At 34.3% G+C, this 18,945-nt stretch overlaps 2 protein-coding genes across 8 annotated transcripts; one reads left to right on the top strand and one right to left on the bottom strand.

The window, feature by feature from the left end:
- The first annotated feature begins 22 nt into the window (after positions 1-22).
- CycY (cyclin Y) lies at positions 23-5,579 on the top strand. 2 transcript variants are annotated; one of them, XR_015546204.1, is made up of 5 exons: positions 23-375; positions 459-679; positions 1,184-1,470; positions 1,559-1,913; positions 2,467-5,579. XR_015546204.1 is itself a non-coding variant. In XM_087409667.1 (4 exons), the coding sequence occupies exons 1-4, from the start codon at positions 144-146 to the stop codon at positions 1,845-1,847; spliced, it is 1,029 nt and encodes a 342-aa protein (XP_087265793.1). In that variant the 5' UTR covers positions 23-143; the 3' UTR covers positions 1,848-5,579. The 2 variants fall into 2 exon arrangements, 1 of the variants encoding a protein (XP_087265793.1); XM_087409667.1 differs by having other exon boundaries at positions 1,559-5,579.
- Positions 5,580-5,752: 173 nt separating this feature from the next.
- Positions 5,753-18,767, bottom strand: LOC105153495 (uncharacterized). Of its 6 annotated transcripts, none has more exons than XM_087409658.1 (20): positions 18,524-18,767; positions 17,487-17,680; positions 17,069-17,127; positions 16,716-16,899; positions 16,451-16,623; positions 16,237-16,353; positions 15,776-15,901; positions 15,578-15,711; positions 15,112-15,470; positions 14,170-15,022; positions 13,767-14,082; positions 12,766-13,626; positions 11,477-12,394; positions 10,802-11,212; positions 10,556-10,656; positions 8,906-10,095; positions 8,342-8,669; positions 7,740-7,844; positions 7,528-7,653; positions 5,753-7,110 (listed from the first exon to the last, which is right to left on the bottom strand). In XM_087409658.1, the coding sequence occupies exons 2-20, from the start codon at positions 17,655-17,657 to the stop codon at positions 6,575-6,577; spliced, it is 7,068 nt and encodes a 2,355-aa protein (XP_087265784.1). In that variant the 5' UTR covers positions 17,658-17,680; positions 18,524-18,767; the 3' UTR covers positions 5,753-6,574. The 6 variants fall into 6 exon arrangements, with proteins under 6 accessions (XP_087265784.1, XP_087265780.1, XP_087265782.1 ...); XM_087409654.1 differs by having other exon boundaries at positions 12,766-13,644; positions 18,208-18,763; XM_087409656.1 differs by having other exon boundaries at positions 12,766-13,644; positions 17,487-17,669; positions 18,208-18,763.
- Between the last annotated feature and the right edge of the window lie 178 nt (positions 18,768-18,945).

Genomic DNA, 18,945 nt, shown 5'->3' with positions numbered 1-18,945 from the left:
CTTCCGCGCATCGCGGCTCCAATTCACGTCGCTCACGTCTCTCCCCGCGTGCAAACTGAGACTGCGAGCGTGACTGCGCGCGCCAAGTGAGACAGGCGGGAAGCACAGGAACACCTGGCACCGGTTAGAATTTACATGGGAATATGGGGAACAAGAATAGCTGTTGCGTCTACTCCAGTCCACAGGTCGGACGCAAGGAGGTAGGGCCTGAGAGCACTACGCGTAATCTGGAGGAACACTTGCCAGAGGGTGGAATTAGCGTTAATAATTTGCAACATATCAGTGAACGTGAGCCGGAGGACTGTGACTCTGATCCGTCGTTGCACCCATGTGCAGGAACTATCTTCATGGAGCGTTCCAAGCAAGCTATTGAGAGTGAGTATATCTTGGAGATTGGCAGAAAAGATTGGCTTATGATACATATTTGATACGATCATTTCTGGTCTCTCTTTTTTTAGATGGCATGGTAAGAAAGAAGAGTCAACATCAAATAGCAGATACAAGGCCTTTGAAGAAGAGTAGTAGCTGCAGTACAATATATTTAGATGACAGCACGGTTTCACAACCTAACTTGAAAAATACCGTCAAATGCGTTGCCTTAGCCGTTTATTACCATATTAAGAATAGAACTTCGCAGCGACAGATTGATATATTTGATGAGAAACTACATCCATTAACGGTAATATGTCAAATTGTACAAGAAGTTGTCAAGGAATTATTGGTGCTTTCTAGCAAGAGATACAGACGTAACACAATGATCATTTCATCTTTGTTTAAGGCTGATATATTCATGTGTTGTTGACAAACTTTTTAAACAAGTTGTTTGAGACATAGGAAAGATTTAAGAATCTCTCTGTTCTATAATCAAACAAACAATCAACAGGTTTGAAAAGTTTTATCCTACGATATATAAAATATTAGACTAACATTGGCAAACAACAAGGATAAATGTCACTGTGTTACACTGTGTCATCTGTCTCTTGCTGTAAAAACATCTATTAACACCTATATATTAACTGTCTCCCTAGACCAGTGATCTATTTTTATTGTTTCTATATGTTTCTATTTTCATATTTTCGTATACTTACTCATTTAATGTCTACTACATGATTGGACAGAAAGAAGTCTTAAGATTTTCCTGTGCAGAATTATGAGGCAATGCTTGAATAAATCTATTTTTCAGAGGGATGGTGTTTCAGAGGATTACGACAAACATAATCCAGAACACAAGCAGATATATAAATTTATAAGGACTCTGTTTAATGCCGCTCAGCTTACTGCTGAATGTGCCATCATAACGTTGGTTTATCTTGAACGCCTACTTACTTATGCAGAAATAGACATAACACCAGCCAACTGGAAACGTATAGTACTGGGAGCTATTTTATTGGCGTCCAAAGTTTGGGACGATCAGGCGGTGTGGAATGTAGATTACTGTCAAATACTAAAAGACATCACAGTGGAAGATATGTAAGATATGTCTATTTTCAGTTATGTTTAGATTATTATACAATAGTTGCTATTTTGTGAAAATAATTATTGTAATTTTTTAAATTAGGAACGAATTAGAGAGACAGTTTCTGGAGATGCTGCAATTTAACATAAATGTTCCTTCGAGTGTGTATGCCAAATATTATTTCGATCTTCGTACACTCGCGGAAGCGAACGAATTAACATTCCCTAGCGAACCACTTAGTAAAGAAAAGGCGCAGAAGTTGGAAGCTATGTCCAGAGTTTACGAAGATAAGGTCACGGCCGAAGCTCTACGTACCGGTATTAAAAAGTGGTCCAGCTTAGACAATGTATGCATAGGCGGACCTAGACGTAGCATTGCTATTTTATCCTAAACATATGTATGGATATAAACGGATGTAAACACAGACGCAAGGTTACTGCTCCGATTTTAAATGGAGGTATGTGAAATTTTGTAAAGATATCATTGTTACCGATCGATTTTAATGATTTTTGAAAGAGATTGTTTGGATTCTACCAAACATTTGTGTTACACTTCTGTTTAATTATTGTGGAATATTTGATGTATATATACATCTCTTGGCAAACTGTTTTTATTGTCTATTAGATGTAAAAATATCGTATGTATACCGTATATACGGCTAAGATGTACCATAATGGAAGAATTTCCATTGCAAGTATGGTTTGCAATAACAATCTTAAACTTAATCGTTATAAATATTATATTTTAAAATTTAGACGGTTCTCAATTCATTACAATTTTCAATAATATATAATTTACATTATTTTCGTTGTATGCATTAAAAAATCGTAAATCCGATAGAGAAATTTTATATTGGTCTTTTTTCTAGAGAGAGAGATATAATTTCTAATCACTTCTATTAATTTTGTTATACTTAATTTTTTGTTATACTTAATTATGAAAAACTATAAATATTAATCTTATTAATTTGTCAATAAATATCAATATATTTCTGTTGATTGTGTGCAAAGATTCTACTGTCTGGGACCTTATAATGTGGATGTAACAAAGCATACGAGAATGCAAGGTATATTGAAACAAAGGGTGAGAAAGAAAAAGTTTTAGTCGTAGCATTATCTGTACTGTCCTTACGGGAGAAAATAACTTGTGATATATATTAGTCAACTATTCATTATCCAAAGCATTTTATATATTGACTGAATTTAATAAGAATCAAAGTTATGGCTGATTTACTAATAACATTCTAAAAAACGAAAATCTATACATGCTTCAAATTAAAAATCGATATTTGTTAGTAACGCTACGTAATTTATCGAGATAATCCAATCCGAAATTTATAAATCAAAGTTGTAATACATGTCACCTTGATATATACGTCCAATTTATTTTTAAATATATTAATATATTTCTTTGATTTGCCTATCTTCTCACTGTCATGTACATCGAAGAATTATTATGAGAAAAAAGTTATTTAGGATTTAGAAAATAAATCATACATTTTTTTATATACGAGATCTGTTCTTTATCGATAATCTCTTTGAAATAGTGCACACCGCTGCAATAAATTAAAGTGAAACAAATATAGTTTGTTCATTTCAATTTATTACACCTGCTATTAGAAAGTTCTTCAATAAAGAACGAGCTTATAATATTTATAATGTACTTTCTTTTGATACATTTCTGTAATATTAGTAGAAAAACCGTTCATTGGTTTTTATTTGATTTAAAGTTATTATTATTATTAGAATTTTTTAATCAACAAATGTACAGCATAACAATTTATTAAAAAAATTTTTGACGCTTAATTCAATATATCGGATTTGATATAGATGATTTATGTAATTTGAATAATAGTACATAGCAAGAACACCATTTACAATATTATTATAATAGCGTAAATATTAGCAAATCAGCCTTTATAGCTTATTAATGAAGAGCACGATAAATTAGAGTCTGAATAATTGCTTTTATATGGCGCTACTTCCATGGATTTATAACTTTAGATAATGCGCGAGATAAGAATAAGCCATGATATCAGGGTTGCATCTTTTCTCTCTTATAAAATTACTCAGTCTGGTGTAAGGTTATTCACATTATTAATAATAGAATTTCATTTTAATCAGTCTATTCTATGATTATTGGAAAGAAGATTAATTCGATATCAAATTCACGTTCTTTTTATAATGCAATACGCATTACTTTTAGATACTTTACAGAGAATATATTGAGTAAATTCATCAATCTTATTACGAAATCACAAAGATCACATTTTATAGCCATAAAATTGCTATAAAATATTTAAATCTCACAGCTATGTAAAGTATTCATTTCATAAAGCTTGCAATTAAATCTTCCAAAGATCATCCAGGAACATGATTACTAAGGAAAAAAAAGAACTTAGAAATTGTATCATATTCACATTTTACTATATGAGAAGGTGAAATTAAAATACCATTGTAATGTACTATTAATATAATCGTGTATCATACGTGCTACTAATTGACTTATGTACGATATAATTTAATATTTTGTACCTACCGGTTAGAACTTTAAATATAAGATAGTCTTATATATTGTATGACTGGTTACATCTATAAGAATTAAAGTGTAATCTGAAGTTCCGTTGGATTTTTAGAATGCCGTTGACGGAGGAAGAATAATTATGATTTATTATTATTTTTATATTTTATTACATGAAGTCAGAGTGTTGTAACGGTCGAATTTATAATAGAAAAACGGCTGTAAAGTCCAATGTACGTGGGAGGAAACGAGTAATGTGCGTTTATCAGCTTTTAACGTATTGTATAGAATATGCTGGATGATGAGTGTAATGTAACATATTTGCAATTTCTGTCCACATTATAATTTTTCATTTTGCCTGTCCGAAAAATAAAAATATATTTTTATTGCATTACTATATTATAGGTAACTACGTACATACACGTTATGTATGCTGCGGAAGTGTTTATACAACTTTACAGAGCAATTAATACATCATGCGATGCCAAAATGTTGTTAAAATTATAATGTATAGACAGTTGCATATACACACACATACACACACTCACATATGAAAAGAATATGTACTGCACTGCGGTTTCATTTTTATTACATTCTAATTTTCCGACAAAAACTAGATCTTTATAGAATTTTCACGCGCTATTTTTATAAATAGATATTCATTATAAAGACAATCTTCGAGTCTTATTGCGTCCTGTAAATAAATTGCCGAATTCGTGTAAGATTCGTAAATGTATGTATCATAAACCGTACCACTTTGTTAGTAGTTACCCGAGCACTGGAAAAAATAACATTTGCGCTTGAAGGTGATGTTTCATAGAGGGTCGCCTTTAAGTCTTCCATCCTAGCGTCTGTACAGATTCTCCTACAGTACTTTAACACCACGTAATAAATATTACGTTTAACATATTATGAGACCGATGCTTTTATAATATGAATTTGTGATAAATAGATATACCAATACATTATATCGTTTTGTACATATATATATATATATATATATATATATATATATATCTACATAAAATATATGGCTGCATCTATTTTCATTGTAAAATTGTCCAATTACAGAGGCAGATATTAAGACTATGAAATTTATACTCTATCGCATCTTTCACATTTACTAAAAAAAGGCAGATAATTAGAAGTCTTTCTTTTTCCTACACTTGCCTGATACAAAAAAAATGGATGCTTCCGCTTGAATACACATAGCACTTTCATATAATTATCGAATACAAATGGCATTTCTTGAAAACGTAAAACATAAATTGTTTGCCTTTTTTATCATAGTTTTCCTTTTAACGTTGTACCTTATTCTTATTTGCGCGATTGGAAGCATAGAAAACGGTGTGTGCGCGCGTACATATGATAGTTAAGATGTATAAAACATATGATTTTTTTTTGCAAAGAAATTATTATTGATAATGATTATACACAGAAATACAATGTTATTCAACTATGTATACAATAGTTGTACCGAAACCCGATGACTGTATACACAAGCGGAGTCATTCTCATCTTTCCGAAAAGCGCCAAATTTCTAAAAGACACGCAATATTTCTTACAAAAATAAAATTGTGCCTGAAATAATTTATTTAACCAATATGTATATTTGCATTTGTATATTATATCCTATGCCAAAACTTTTAACATATATGTATAGATGTATAAAACGAATATACATGAAATTTTAATAAACAATTTCATCTCGTAATACAAAAGTAAAACGAACAAAACCTATTCTCAAAAAGAGAACAAACAAAGAGACAAACCTAATCTCGTCTCAAAAAATTACATTTTTATTAAAAATTACTCTTTCCAGTTAACAAAGTATATCAACAAATATATAAAAATCCACCAAACGACAGTATTGCAAAGAGATGGCATGACAAATTTCTCTATTCCTTATGATTAAGATAATAAAAATGGGAATTACGTTCTGAATGATTTATTTGATGGCATTAACATCCATTCGATCAGTAAATACATATTAATATTATATAACGACCCAATTCCCCACATTTTCATATTATACATATATATGTATGTATGTATGTATATATATATATATATATATATATATATATATATATAATATGACGGAAGCTTTCCTAAAAAATGACAGTCATATCAATACAAATTCAGTCTAATAAAAACTATGCGAAGAGAGTACTTTTTAAATTATAGGAATATAAAAACTACATAAACTATACAATAGTAAATAATTGATAGAACATATATTATTTTATATCTATACATTTTACATTTCTTTGCGAATTCATTTTACGCTTCTTTGCGAAACATAAAAAAATGATAGCACAATATTGAAAAGAATAAAAATACAAATTTAGTCCGTAGCAGTCTCATGCTATTTATCACTGTCATACACTCTGCCGAGATTGATAATCAATTGCGATAAAAACTTATTACCACACGGCGTATGTTGGCATATTCTTCCTTACAATCTATCAAAAAGAAATTCATTTAGGGGGCGAACCGCGATACTGTATTACGTCTTACGTGTATGACACATTCATTGTAAGCATTATAATACGAAGAAAATGTTTACTTCCATCTTCGTTTACTACGGGCGTAGAATCACTGCAGGATATTTAATTGTCCAGTGTTTGTTGCATAAACCATCCCTTGGCCCGGCTGCGGCGCCCATCTAATGCAATTTAGACTGAGATAACTGGAGACCTCCCGGCAGTTTTGAAACAACTCCCGGATAAGCACCATACTTTCCCTGTGACGTTTGATATCCATATCAAACTCGTTTCTCTCCCGAATCCGCCAATTTTGGATGTGCGGTGATCTAGAAGTGTTGGCTGTAACATTATTTCGTCTCGAAATACTACTCGTAGAAACGTTATCATCGAGCATCTCGTCGAAGGAATCGTACAATTCCATGGTCGGATCTGTCGACGAAACATTCTTTTCGTCGTCTGACTGCTTCTCCATCAATTTGTAAATCAAAGCCATTGGAAAAGGCCTGGCAGGCACATGAATTCTGCGTGCCAAACCTACCAAAAGATGTTGTTGTGTGGGCGATATCGAGACAGACACCACCGTTTGATCGATATTGGTCGAATGAATCTTTTCTCCTAGTGTTTCCCACTGTAGGCTGTAAATACCTAGAACAAAACAGCAAGCCTTATTTTTAGCAAGCCTTATCTAGCTTTAATCCTTCGATAATATAACTGAGCTATTTTATTTCCTGTATAAATAATGAAAAAATGACACAACAATGCGCGGAGAAAAGTGATACGTTTGTAGTATTTGTTATACTGTTTTAATAATGTTACCTCTTATGAAGAAATTATCGTTTAAAAATAACTTCCTGTAAGATTATTCGTGTGAAAAAGATGCGATACAAAAATAAGAAATTATCCCTTCAAGATAAAAAAAAAGCATTAAATACACGTGCGTTGAGAAAGAATCCTTATTATTTTAAGAATATACATACACATACACGCGCGCGCACGTGTATGTGTATGTATATGTATGTATATTTCATCGATAATGGAGATCAATATGCATTCTTTGCTTACCTAATGTGGTCGTAACATTAATACGACCTGATTGTAAAAGCGTCGCTAGTAATTTTCCGTCTGTGGATATATCAATACTAGCATCGTTATGAATCTTACATTCGCGTACCACAACGTTTTTCTCAGCTGAAAAATTATATTGGCATGTATAAACATATGCAGAAAAAGCGTATAATTATGATGAATCTATATTTAACATTTTTTTTACTAACAATCTGTAATATCAGGTATGTCACCATTGGAGAAGTCCCATGCTTGTACACGATAAGTCTGAATTTCGAATGCTGGGTTGAATGGTATACCCATAGGTATATGTTCTAAAGAAATTATTTGATTTTTATATCTTCACACATTACAATTATATATACATGTATACTAAAAAATAAGTCTTTAAACAATATTATATAAAGAGTGATCGGTTATTGATAATAATATATGATGCATGAGCGTATGAGATTTTATTTTGAGAAAATCGATTTTAAAAGTCGCAACGTTAATAATGTAATTTCATTTCGAAATTTGCATAATTTGCACTAGTTTAATGTTATCAAAATAAAAATTCAACATTTCAAAAACAATAAGAAGCATTTGAGATTGTTAAACAATTATCATTAATCTTATTCATAAAGTAAGATAATAAATTTGTATTTTTTTATAAACTAAATATTATATTTTTGTTTATACTTTAATAGTTACTTTTCAAACGAATTAATCAATTTTTTATTAGTATTACTTTCTTTCTGAATGTATCACCAATAAGAGATCATTCTATATCGTGATACATACATCTGCAAATTTAAAAAAATATATATACCAAAGTCCCAATAATAATCGTTTTCATCATTTCCTGGATCTTCTCCTCCTCCTCCCCCTCCCCCACCACCTCCTCCTCCTCCTTCACCTCCTCCTCCTCCTCCTGCTCCTCCTCCTCCTCCTGTTCCACCACTTCCTCCTGCACCTCTTCCTCCACTTCTTCCTCCTCCACCATCATCACCACCGCTACCACCATTACTAGAATTAGCAGCACTTCCAATTCGTACATTATGCACTAATCCTGAATTATTTACAAACTCAGTGTAGCGAGGTATCCAAGTGGGACCAACCCGATTGCGCCACAACGTTAAGAACGTTGGAGTCAATACCTGATACAAAAGTTAATAATGATTAAAAAGCTTATTTAGTTTTTAAAGAAGCGGAAATCATATCTATTATTTATCCAAAAATCGACAAAATAACAATTCATAAATTAATGTCAAAAATTATTTGTGGATCATAAATTTTTATAAAAATTAAGTTATCAAAAATACACGGAATTATAATTACTTGTCAAGTAACGCTTGAATTTAAAATCGCAAATGTTTCAAAATTTATACTATACCCGAGTTCTATTATTATTTGATTGTCCAGCCCAACTGGGTCCTGGCTGATCTGTCGACTCGTTTGTCCGATCGTTGTTTCTGTTATCAGTATTATGGAGAATATTATTAATCAAATACGGCGGAGGGGTATGCGGCGGAGTCGGCGGCGTATTTTGCCTTCTTCGTGGATTACTAGACAGATTATCTAGGTCATTCACGGGCACGTTGTTTACCTGTAGCTCGGGAACGTTAAATTCTCGTCGAAGAGATGTGCCCTCTCTATTTTGAGGATATCTACGATTGTTATTCGAATCGGAGTTGCCATATCTGTGCAAGTGTAAAGGACGTTCAAGCAATGACGTGCATGCACCCCGTGCGTATTGACGAGTCCAACGAGGTCGCTGTTGCGATGATCTGGCGCTTTGTTCATCTCCCGATGAAGTGTAAACAAGGCAATTTCTCCAGCTCTCGTTGGAATGCGTAGTAGAGTCGGTCTCCTGCTGATCCCTTGACTCGTTGATGCGTCTAACCGCCGGCTCGGAAACTGTAGCGTTTCTGTAACTCCGCCGATAGCTCTCATTTGAATTTCGCGACTCATTTGCAGCATCCATTGTACGATTCTCAACTCCTACCCTGGTCTCGCTACGGTCATCGTTGTCGATTGAACTGCTGCTTTGGATTCTTTCCACAATACTCTGCACTTCCGCCGACAGAGCGTTTTCAGAATTTGACTGTCGATTATCTTCATTTTGCGTATTATCATCATAATTGTTATCGTCGCCGTTATCGCTAGATCTAGCTGCTGCTGGATTGTTGGCTTGATTTCCGGAAAAGCCATTAATTATTTGAATTGCTCGTCGATGGCAAGATAGCCGTTTTAATCGTCGCGCCATAACGCGATAACGTATGTTATTCCCATGAACTGAAAGGAACTCCTCCGCACTTGGCATTTCAGCGCGGTTTCTCGGTAACCTTTCTCTATCTGCGTTTCGTCTTGGTACGTTATCGCTAGCACGACGCGGACTTTCCGTCTGCAGACTATTGTCAACACTATTACTATTGCGCGTGTCACCCCTGTTTTGATTGTTAATTGATAAATCGGAAGGAAAAGGTCCATATTGACTAGATTCCAACTCTCGCCTTGTTATTACTAGCTGCGCCAGCAATAAATCTGTTAGCTCAAGTGCCAGATGTAACAATACATACAGCTCTGAGGAAAAAAAATATAAATTGATATAAATCAATAATCCAAGAGATGCACAATCTAGAGAACGTGAAAGAAAACAGAATTATTTCATAATTTTACGTGTGAGAAAATTAAATTTGAAAATTTCAGATATTTTTTTACTTTATACTCTCAAAAATGACATTAACTTTTCAGTATTCGAAATTAATAATCTTGTGTGCGCGCGCGCGCGCACATGTGTGTGTGTGTGTGTGTGTGTGTGAAAACGAAACTTTATATAAAAGTTTTACCTTTTACATTTTGGATTTATTTTTTTCGTATAGAGAATATCATCTTTCAAATTATATTACATTTTATTAATTTACATAATAAACAGTAAACTTGCATTTCTAAAAACATTCCTAAACTGGCATTCCAAGAATGGATTTGGACACGGAGGAAACCCGCGAAACGCATAATCTTTATATTTAAACAGTAAACTTACTATACATTTGCTCATAGAGAACATTGCTTTGGGAACCGTTTCCTGATCTTGTTACTTCAAAGAATTGGATTAAAGATCGTACCATCAAACCGAGAACTTGCCTGAAATAATATTAATTGGAATATACCCGCTATTATAACACACAACAGTTTCTGAACATGACATATGTACTTGCTTGATATTTAATGTCATTATATTTTAAAATTAATATATTGTGACACAATTACACGATATCATTCTTCCTACCTAGCTCTTAATCTTGTAGCTTCACGAATCTCTTCCATTTCCCGATTATCGTTGTCTCTGCTGGTTTCGGATTGGCGATTATTACCATTCAATCTTCTGCTGCTATTTCGAGCCAAAGCTCTCTGCTGTCGAACCAGCAACTCCAGTCGTAGGATCATCTTTTGCAGATATTCAGATGTATTCGAACCTCGCGTTCTATCCCGGATATCTATGTCTACATCTAAACCGTCGTTACTACTGTTGCTATTGCCATTATTCTGAGAACCATTTCTGCGTAAGTACCACGGTCTTCTAATATGCTCGCAATGACGAAACGGATTATTGGCGGACAGAGACCTAAGGCGTTGCATAAAACGATGCGACCTCAGAGATCTATTTATTCTATATCTTAGCGACATATTTAAATGATTTCTGAAAAACGAAATATTTTAAACAAAATTACAATTGATTTAGAGAAACAATATATAGTGTGTTTAATTATGTAAATTATATGCAATGATATTTCTTCAAATAATAAATTCATGAAAAGATTTTTCCAAATGAAACTTTTAAGTGATCTAAGTATAAGTCTGAAATAATTTGTTTTCATATCTTTATTAGTTAAAAGTAAAAATTATTTAATACTTTTAAAACAAAACACTGTTTTTAAAAAAATATATACATATACATAAATACCGAAAAGATATCCTTTCATGTCTATCACGTAGTCTATTAAGTCTGTCAATGGTAGACGTTTTGGGTGATGATGTAAAAGCCGTGGTACGAGCTGAAGTCCCAGGTTGATTCGTTGGATACGTCATAGGAGGATCAGAATTAATATTATTATCGACATTATTATCGTTATTATTACCAAAGTAATCAATATTCGTATCTGATGACTGGGTTGACCTGCTGGGACCAGCACGATCAAGACTATTGACGAAACTCGAAATGCTGGGTAACGGTTCTGATTCGGTTGTGGTTATTGCGGTAACCGCTGGCAGATTCGAGTTAGCCCCAATATTCGACACGACACTGGACATACTAGGCAACTGCACGTCGTCATCGGTCGTCAAACTGGAGTACGTATGATCGTTCATCGCCCGCGTGTCGGTGACACGTGAATCGCAATTCTGACAGCGCGAGGTCAGCCGCGCGTACAAGCCGTCTAGCATCTCGTTCAGTTTGAGACACTGCATCCGCCGTAGCTCAGCATCGCTCGGCAACAGGTTCGAGAGACTAATATTCGTACTCTCTTCAATATTACGAGTGCTAGATGTCGGCTCGTCCTCGTCATTTCTTTCGAGACCAGTCACTCCGCTCGACGTCGACGGTTGACTTTGATCGTATGATCTTGTATCACGATCGCACTCGCTACTTTCTCTCTGATAGTTTTCCAGAAGGGCTTTCTTGAAATTCCTCGCCGATTCATTAGGCGAACTCGCAGCCGACGTTGATGGACCGGGATTGCTGGCAGTGTTGTCTCGTTGTGTCTCTGTTTGATCATCGTTCTGCCTCTCTACACGAACTGTCACATGCAATGATCGTATCTGTCGTTGCAGATCTTCCCACATTTTGCGCACTTGACACAGCTGAACTATTTCCAAACGTGCTCTGTTAATAAATTGAAAAAATTACCTATTATTTTTGACACAGAAATCAAAGGAAGCAATAAAAAGAACGGAACTCATCTTCTAATGTAACAATAATAAATTTAAAAAATATACAATTTATCTATTTATCTCATATATATTTAATTATATAATTTTTTAAATTACAATATTTTAAATTATAATATTTTTTATCTCAATGCTGTCATATGTTAAATCTATCAAAACTTTAACTAAAAAATTCTATCTTCATTAATTATGCTATTATAAAATTACATTCAAAGTACAATTTAGATTATTTAAGTGATTTATATAATAACCGTTATATAAAATTCTACAACGCTGAGGCGTTGTTAATTCGTATTGTTAACTTACCGGCACAAACGGTGCATGTTGTCGATATGACGACTGAGCAATTGAATTCCTTGCCGAACTCCTAGTGAACTCTCTCTTGGATCTATATTATCAGCACCGAGCATTATCGGATCTATAACGTAATCAAGATCCGGATCATCTGCGTTTCGTTGGTCCTGATTCTGTTGTTGTTGTTGTTGTTGCTGTTGCTGCTGCTGTTGTTGTTGTTGTTGTTGCTGTTGCTGCTGCTGTTGTTGTTGTTGTTGTTGTTGTCTGTCGCTCACTGTCGATCCGTCCTCGCGGTTAGTTACACTGGCGATTCTCGTTGCAACAGGATCATTAACCATTCTTGACAATTCTGCGAATCCTGCTAATGTCGTATGCGTTGCGTTTGAATCAGACGTCTGCGATTGAAGAGGAGTACTGTCAGAGTTGCTGGTAGTAGATGTTTGATTTTGTTCTATTCTTTGGGATTGGTTTTCCCGTAAACTTCTAAACGGGAACAATGGCGGTCGTTCGTAACGAGTAGGATTAGCAGACACGGGCGATAATTGGTTCCTCTGCTCTCTGTGTCTATCATTGATATTTTGATCTACGTTCTCCGAAAAAGGTCTCGATAGAGATTGCTCATTCGGTGAATCGTTAGGGTATTCTGAATTCCTACTGGAAGTATCCAATCGTATCCATCGACTAGTCCATCGACGAGAGCTCGAATTGGTATTGGAACTTGTATCGTCTAAATTTGAATCCGAGTTACTATTTTCTTCAAGCAGCCAATATCCATTCTCCGAGTCGTCTAATAATACTTGTTGAGTAGTATTATTGTTTTCCATCCGATCCGCGTGCAAATTTCGAAGAATTTGCAGAACATCTATCACTCTCCTGAGTAAGGGTGAATTTCTAAATGTTAAAAATTTCAAATATATGACATCTTCAAAAATGTACATAAAATGTACGACAAAAAAAAGTTTTAACAAAATGTAAAAATTAAAATGAAAAAAGATTGAATAAATTACACTTACCCTTGCCTGCGATTGAGTTCTTGGGATCTCGTTTCTTGCGTATTTCGTGTGATCCTTGATGTCCTATTATCCTGACCATTATCTTCGTTCGATTCGTTATTTAAATTGTCAGGTAAATTATTCCTATCTGTTTCATCTAATCTGGGAGAATTAGTTGGTGTTTCTTGATTTTGTGAACTGCTGCTCGCTCGTTGCGCGATGGACTTGGGTACATTTGGCTGAAATGCTGAGTGAGTTGAAACTGTAAAATTAGATGCACTATTATGGGATGTTGATGCTCGCGAATAGCCTTCGTCGCTCGAAGATGAACTGTCTTCTAGAATAACAAACAAATTTAGGATCAATAACATTAATCTTATTTCTCTATTCTATTTAGGTAGTTTTGCTCAAATAGAAATATTACCAATATAGGATAACGGCATCGGTACAGAAAACTCAATAGGACCTAATTTTCGCTTTCGTTGCCTCGGCGGTTCATCCTCTGTGTTCAAATCATTGAATCGTCTTCTTGTTGCTCTTCCAGTATTTCTTGAAGAAGTACTAGCGTTTTCAGTATTGTTGGCATTGGACCATGAAGTGCCACGCTCTTCATTCTCATCGACGTAACTTGTGCTAGGGAATACGTTGGATTCTAAATCGCGTAATCTTGAAGACAACATTGATGGCATAGAACTAGTGCTGGGCATTTGTCCATCATTTGACGTAAGAGTTCTCCATTCGGCATTACTAAAATTCATCTGCGAAGAATCGGTTGCGATATGCCGATTACGTGGCGGAATATCGTACATCGTGAATTCGTCCCGCAACCGTTCGATCCTAGAACTTGTATTAATTAATTGTGCTTCCATATTATTAAGTGCTTCAATCTCATCATTTAGACCGTTTCGAAGCAACTGAAGGCGAGAGTTACGATTGTTAGAATGCTCAAATAAAATCGTGGTCTGCCACTGCAGTATCTCTCGCAATTTCTGCAATCGCACCAAGCACGAGCTATTATCTTCGGCGGCGGCATTTAAAGCCTCTCTCACATTTTGAAGAGTGGTCCCGATCTCTTCTTGCTCGGAACGTTCCATCAATAATCGTTGACATCGTTGCAACCTTTCCAGATTCGTGTTGTTCGCTTGCGCGCTGGAATTCAATTCATTTCTTAATCTTCGTATAGATTCAGTCGCCGTTGATTCGTTTCTGCTACTAGATTCCTCAAAATTAGAGGACGATGCTTCCGGCATATCCATAGGATCAGTGCCACGATCAATCTTCAAAGAAAATCAATATATTCTTATATATATTTGATAAAAGAAAAAATTCTGACAGAATTCCGAATAATAATAGATATATAGCTCACCGTATCTCTATTTCTGGAAACGTCAAAGTAACGTCTTACGAGCGTCACGTATTGATCGACAAGATCTCTATAGCATAAATTTATTCTCCTCTCAGGATCTTGAGAATTGCTCCCGCGCAATCTTTCGTCTACGCCAACCCACACGTTATTTAATCGTTCATACAACTCATCCCTGGAATGAGAGTCATTTATTGTACTAGATTCTCGATCGCGGCTCCTCAGTGAGCTCGGCAAATCATCATCGTTACTGTCATCCGCTGATCTATTATCAATATTTTCCGTGTTTCCTGGATTACCAATCGGACGAGATGGATTTCTCGTAATGCTTGGAGATGTAGCTTCTCTAGTTTGATTCAGTTCTACATCGTAAAGTATAAAACTATTACGACAAATTTCAATTATTAAAAGTATTGAATGAAATTATATTAGCTCACAGAATCTGTAATGCCATGGTAGAAGATTATACCTTCAGATAAATTTCGTCGCCGCTGAAACCGCGCTTCTTGCCGAGTACTGTTCCTAAATTGTTGATTGGCGAATCGAGAGAAACTGGACATTTCATGGCCTCTGCGCATAAACAGATACGCACTGAAAGAATTTCTATTCAAATTTCGCAAACTCTCCAACGAATTTTGATGAATTTTGCATTGTATGGAATAAATACCGAGAAGTTCTATCTGCAGTATTACCGTCCGCCGATCCTCTTCCATAAAAAGAGCCATGATTCCACAAGTGAAAAGGTGAAAGTTCGATATCCGGGAAATTTTCTCGTGGCTGATACCTAAAATTCCTAATGTTTTCGGGGTTGGTTACAATACAAACAAAATTATTTAAAATATATTAACATATATATTAAAATATGAATAATAAAATTAAGTTGATGAAAAGAAATACAATTAAAAATTGAAATATTCAATTTTATTTGATTGGAAAAATAATTAAAAACAAATTGGAAATTATTACCAACAAATTTATAATAAATATTTCATTATTCAGTTCATATATTTCAAAAAATTCAATTTTTTAAATTTAAAGCTGAGAAAAATATTCAGATATTAGTAATAAATATATCTATATCTAAAATTTATTTCTACGCGTAATATTTACATCATTGCTTCTACTCACATCAAACTAGTTCTAAGTAACTGTCCCACGGGAGCCCGATCCCATTGTGATTGTACTTGCGGCGTATTCGCGATGCCTGTGATTAATTTTCTTCCTAAACTGTCAAAAGCTACATATCTGCAATTTTTATTAAAAAGTTTAAAAAAAAATAGTTTTCATAATATTTTTTCCTCTTGTGTCATAATCTATAATGCAATCTTTTTTTTAAACATACCTCACTTTTTCTTTGTCAGTCTTTGTAGCAGTTACGGCGAAAGGTTGAGACTTACTCCAGTCCCAGAAATGAATTTCATTATATGTGGCTATAACTAACAATCTTTCAAAAGGATGGAACGCGAGCGAAGCGATAACGGTATGACTATCGGCATTCCAAATTTCGCTACCACCCTACGTGAACAAATTGGATTGCGAGTCATTAAATACATTGTCATTTAATTACTGAAATTATATATATATATAATTCCAAACGCGATACTCACACTTAAATCCCACACGCGAACTTGACCTCCTAGACATCCGGATGCTAAGATCTGACTGGAAGACGGATGAAAAGCTATGCACCAGGGAGTACGTGGATGTCCGGACAAAGTTCTAATATTCTTTCCTGTCGTAATTTCTGTGATATAAACATTGTGATTCCCATGCGTAGAAGCTACCATGGTCCTGAAATTGTCATTTGATAATTTCCTCTAATTTCCTTCATTGCATTATATATTATATAATAAAACTAGCTATTACACACATGTTACGTATTACTTCCTTCTTTAATTATCAGTATTATCTTCTGATATAACAATAGAAAACAAATTATATTTTGCTCATTGTATCTTACCCATCAGGACTGAAAACCATTAGGAAAGTGGCTCTAGGAACACCAGGTAATTCACATTTCTGTAATATACATATGTAACAATAAATATATCATTATTAATTTAGCCATTAGAAATTGATAAAGTTGGAAAACGAAAGTATTATTGTAAAAGATCATTTTTTATTATCAGACAAGATTTATTACTGTATTATATATACTGTACAAATTAGAGACATAGACAAAGTAAACAGGGCTCAGTTATACAAATACACAACTTGTGTTATATGAAGTTTATTCTTCATATATTGTTTAGACTGCACTAGAACTTTCACTTTCACTTTCGTCAAATATCCTATATCTTCACTTTAAGTGTAAAGAAATGTATAATAGTTCAGTTTCAAAAAAAAAAGATCCATTAGTTAATCATGTAAGTGTATACCAATTCCTTGTGGTCCCTCAGCACAAAGTTGGCCTCAGCTATCGGCTCCAATTCACGTGTGCTGGTCTTATGCGTTGTGTGTAATCCAAAATCTCTTAGCAGTAAATTGCGCAGTATATTACGCGACTTGCTGCAGTGCAGCAATTCTGGTCTTTTCTTGACTTTCCCCATTTGGTTGAATGTCTGTAATGTTTCTAAAATGAGTTGTAAAATATTTTATAACATATATAAACACAGTTTTACATAAAAGTATTATATTTAAGAAAATAAAAATAATAAGATAGGAAACAAGACCGTTTATGTTAAAATAAAAATACTTTTCTGATATACTGATATACAATTTTGATGATAAATTGAAATATATTTTGTTAACAGCAACTCCAGTATTACTTGTATTGTTTTATTATAATTATCATTATCTGTCTTCCTCCATTTTTTTATTCTTTCTTTCATGTATTTTATTATATTTTTTGTTATACTTTTATTAAGAATTTTTTTCAGTTTCTATACTTTGAAATATATAACACATACATGTGTACATTAAATATACACACACATATATATATATAATTATATATGTATATAATGTATATATATAATTTTTAGGTCACAGTCTTGTAGTTCAGAAGGATCGAGAACACAGGTAGAAATACTTTTGATCTCGATTAACAACACAGTTCTACTGCTATATAATTAATATTAGAATAAAAATATATGTTACATTGTTAAGGTAGGTTAAGCCCAAAAGCGCCCATACTAATCCCAACAAGAATCTCGATGAAAGGCAGCGCGATTACGCGATCGGTTAACGAACGTAGCCTTCGTATTCTGATATTCTGACCAGCATTAGCGATCTCTTTACGACGACTCACGGAGTCGATCCACGTCAAGCTAAACTAATTACTCATCCGCTGGGTGGCCAGGATTGCCCGGAAATAGCGATTAGCGACGTTGGCAAGCTGAGACGAATTCGCGTTTCCTCCCTGATAGTCCCCCCTCGTTCTCGACCCCTTTTCGCATAGACGAACTCCGTTTACCTGCGAGAATTATCGTTCCTCCTGGATGACGGACATAGGAGACAAGAATGCGCGTACTCACTCCGCGTACGCGACGAACATAAATTCCCGATCACGTATCCTATCGAAACACATCGTTGTCCTCCATTAACTCGTTCGGGCTATCGTGAGGCACTGCGGAACTTCGAGCTCGTCGGTCACGATGTTTTCGACTGATTAAATTCGTCGTGCATCGCTAGATGACACTAATCTTACGAGTAGGAGAGGTGGGAGAGAATAGAATAAAAATATTTTCTTTGAAAAATAAAGAATACTTTCGATATTTTCTAATTTATTTCACCACAATTAATTTCTATTACTTTTGTAACTTGAGAATGTAATTTTTATTGGTTTATGTATTTAGCTTTTGCTTTTTAAATTACAAATATTTATTTAATGTATGT

Source organism: Acromyrmex echinatior, chromosome 9, assembly GCF_024713525.1.
Source record: "Acromyrmex echinatior isolate Ae372 chromosome 9, ASM2471352v2, whole genome shotgun sequence".
Taxonomy (NCBI): Eukaryota; Metazoa; Arthropoda; class Insecta; order Hymenoptera; family Formicidae; genus Acromyrmex; species Acromyrmex echinatior.
This window is presented reverse-complemented; position numbering and strand designations above follow the sequence as displayed.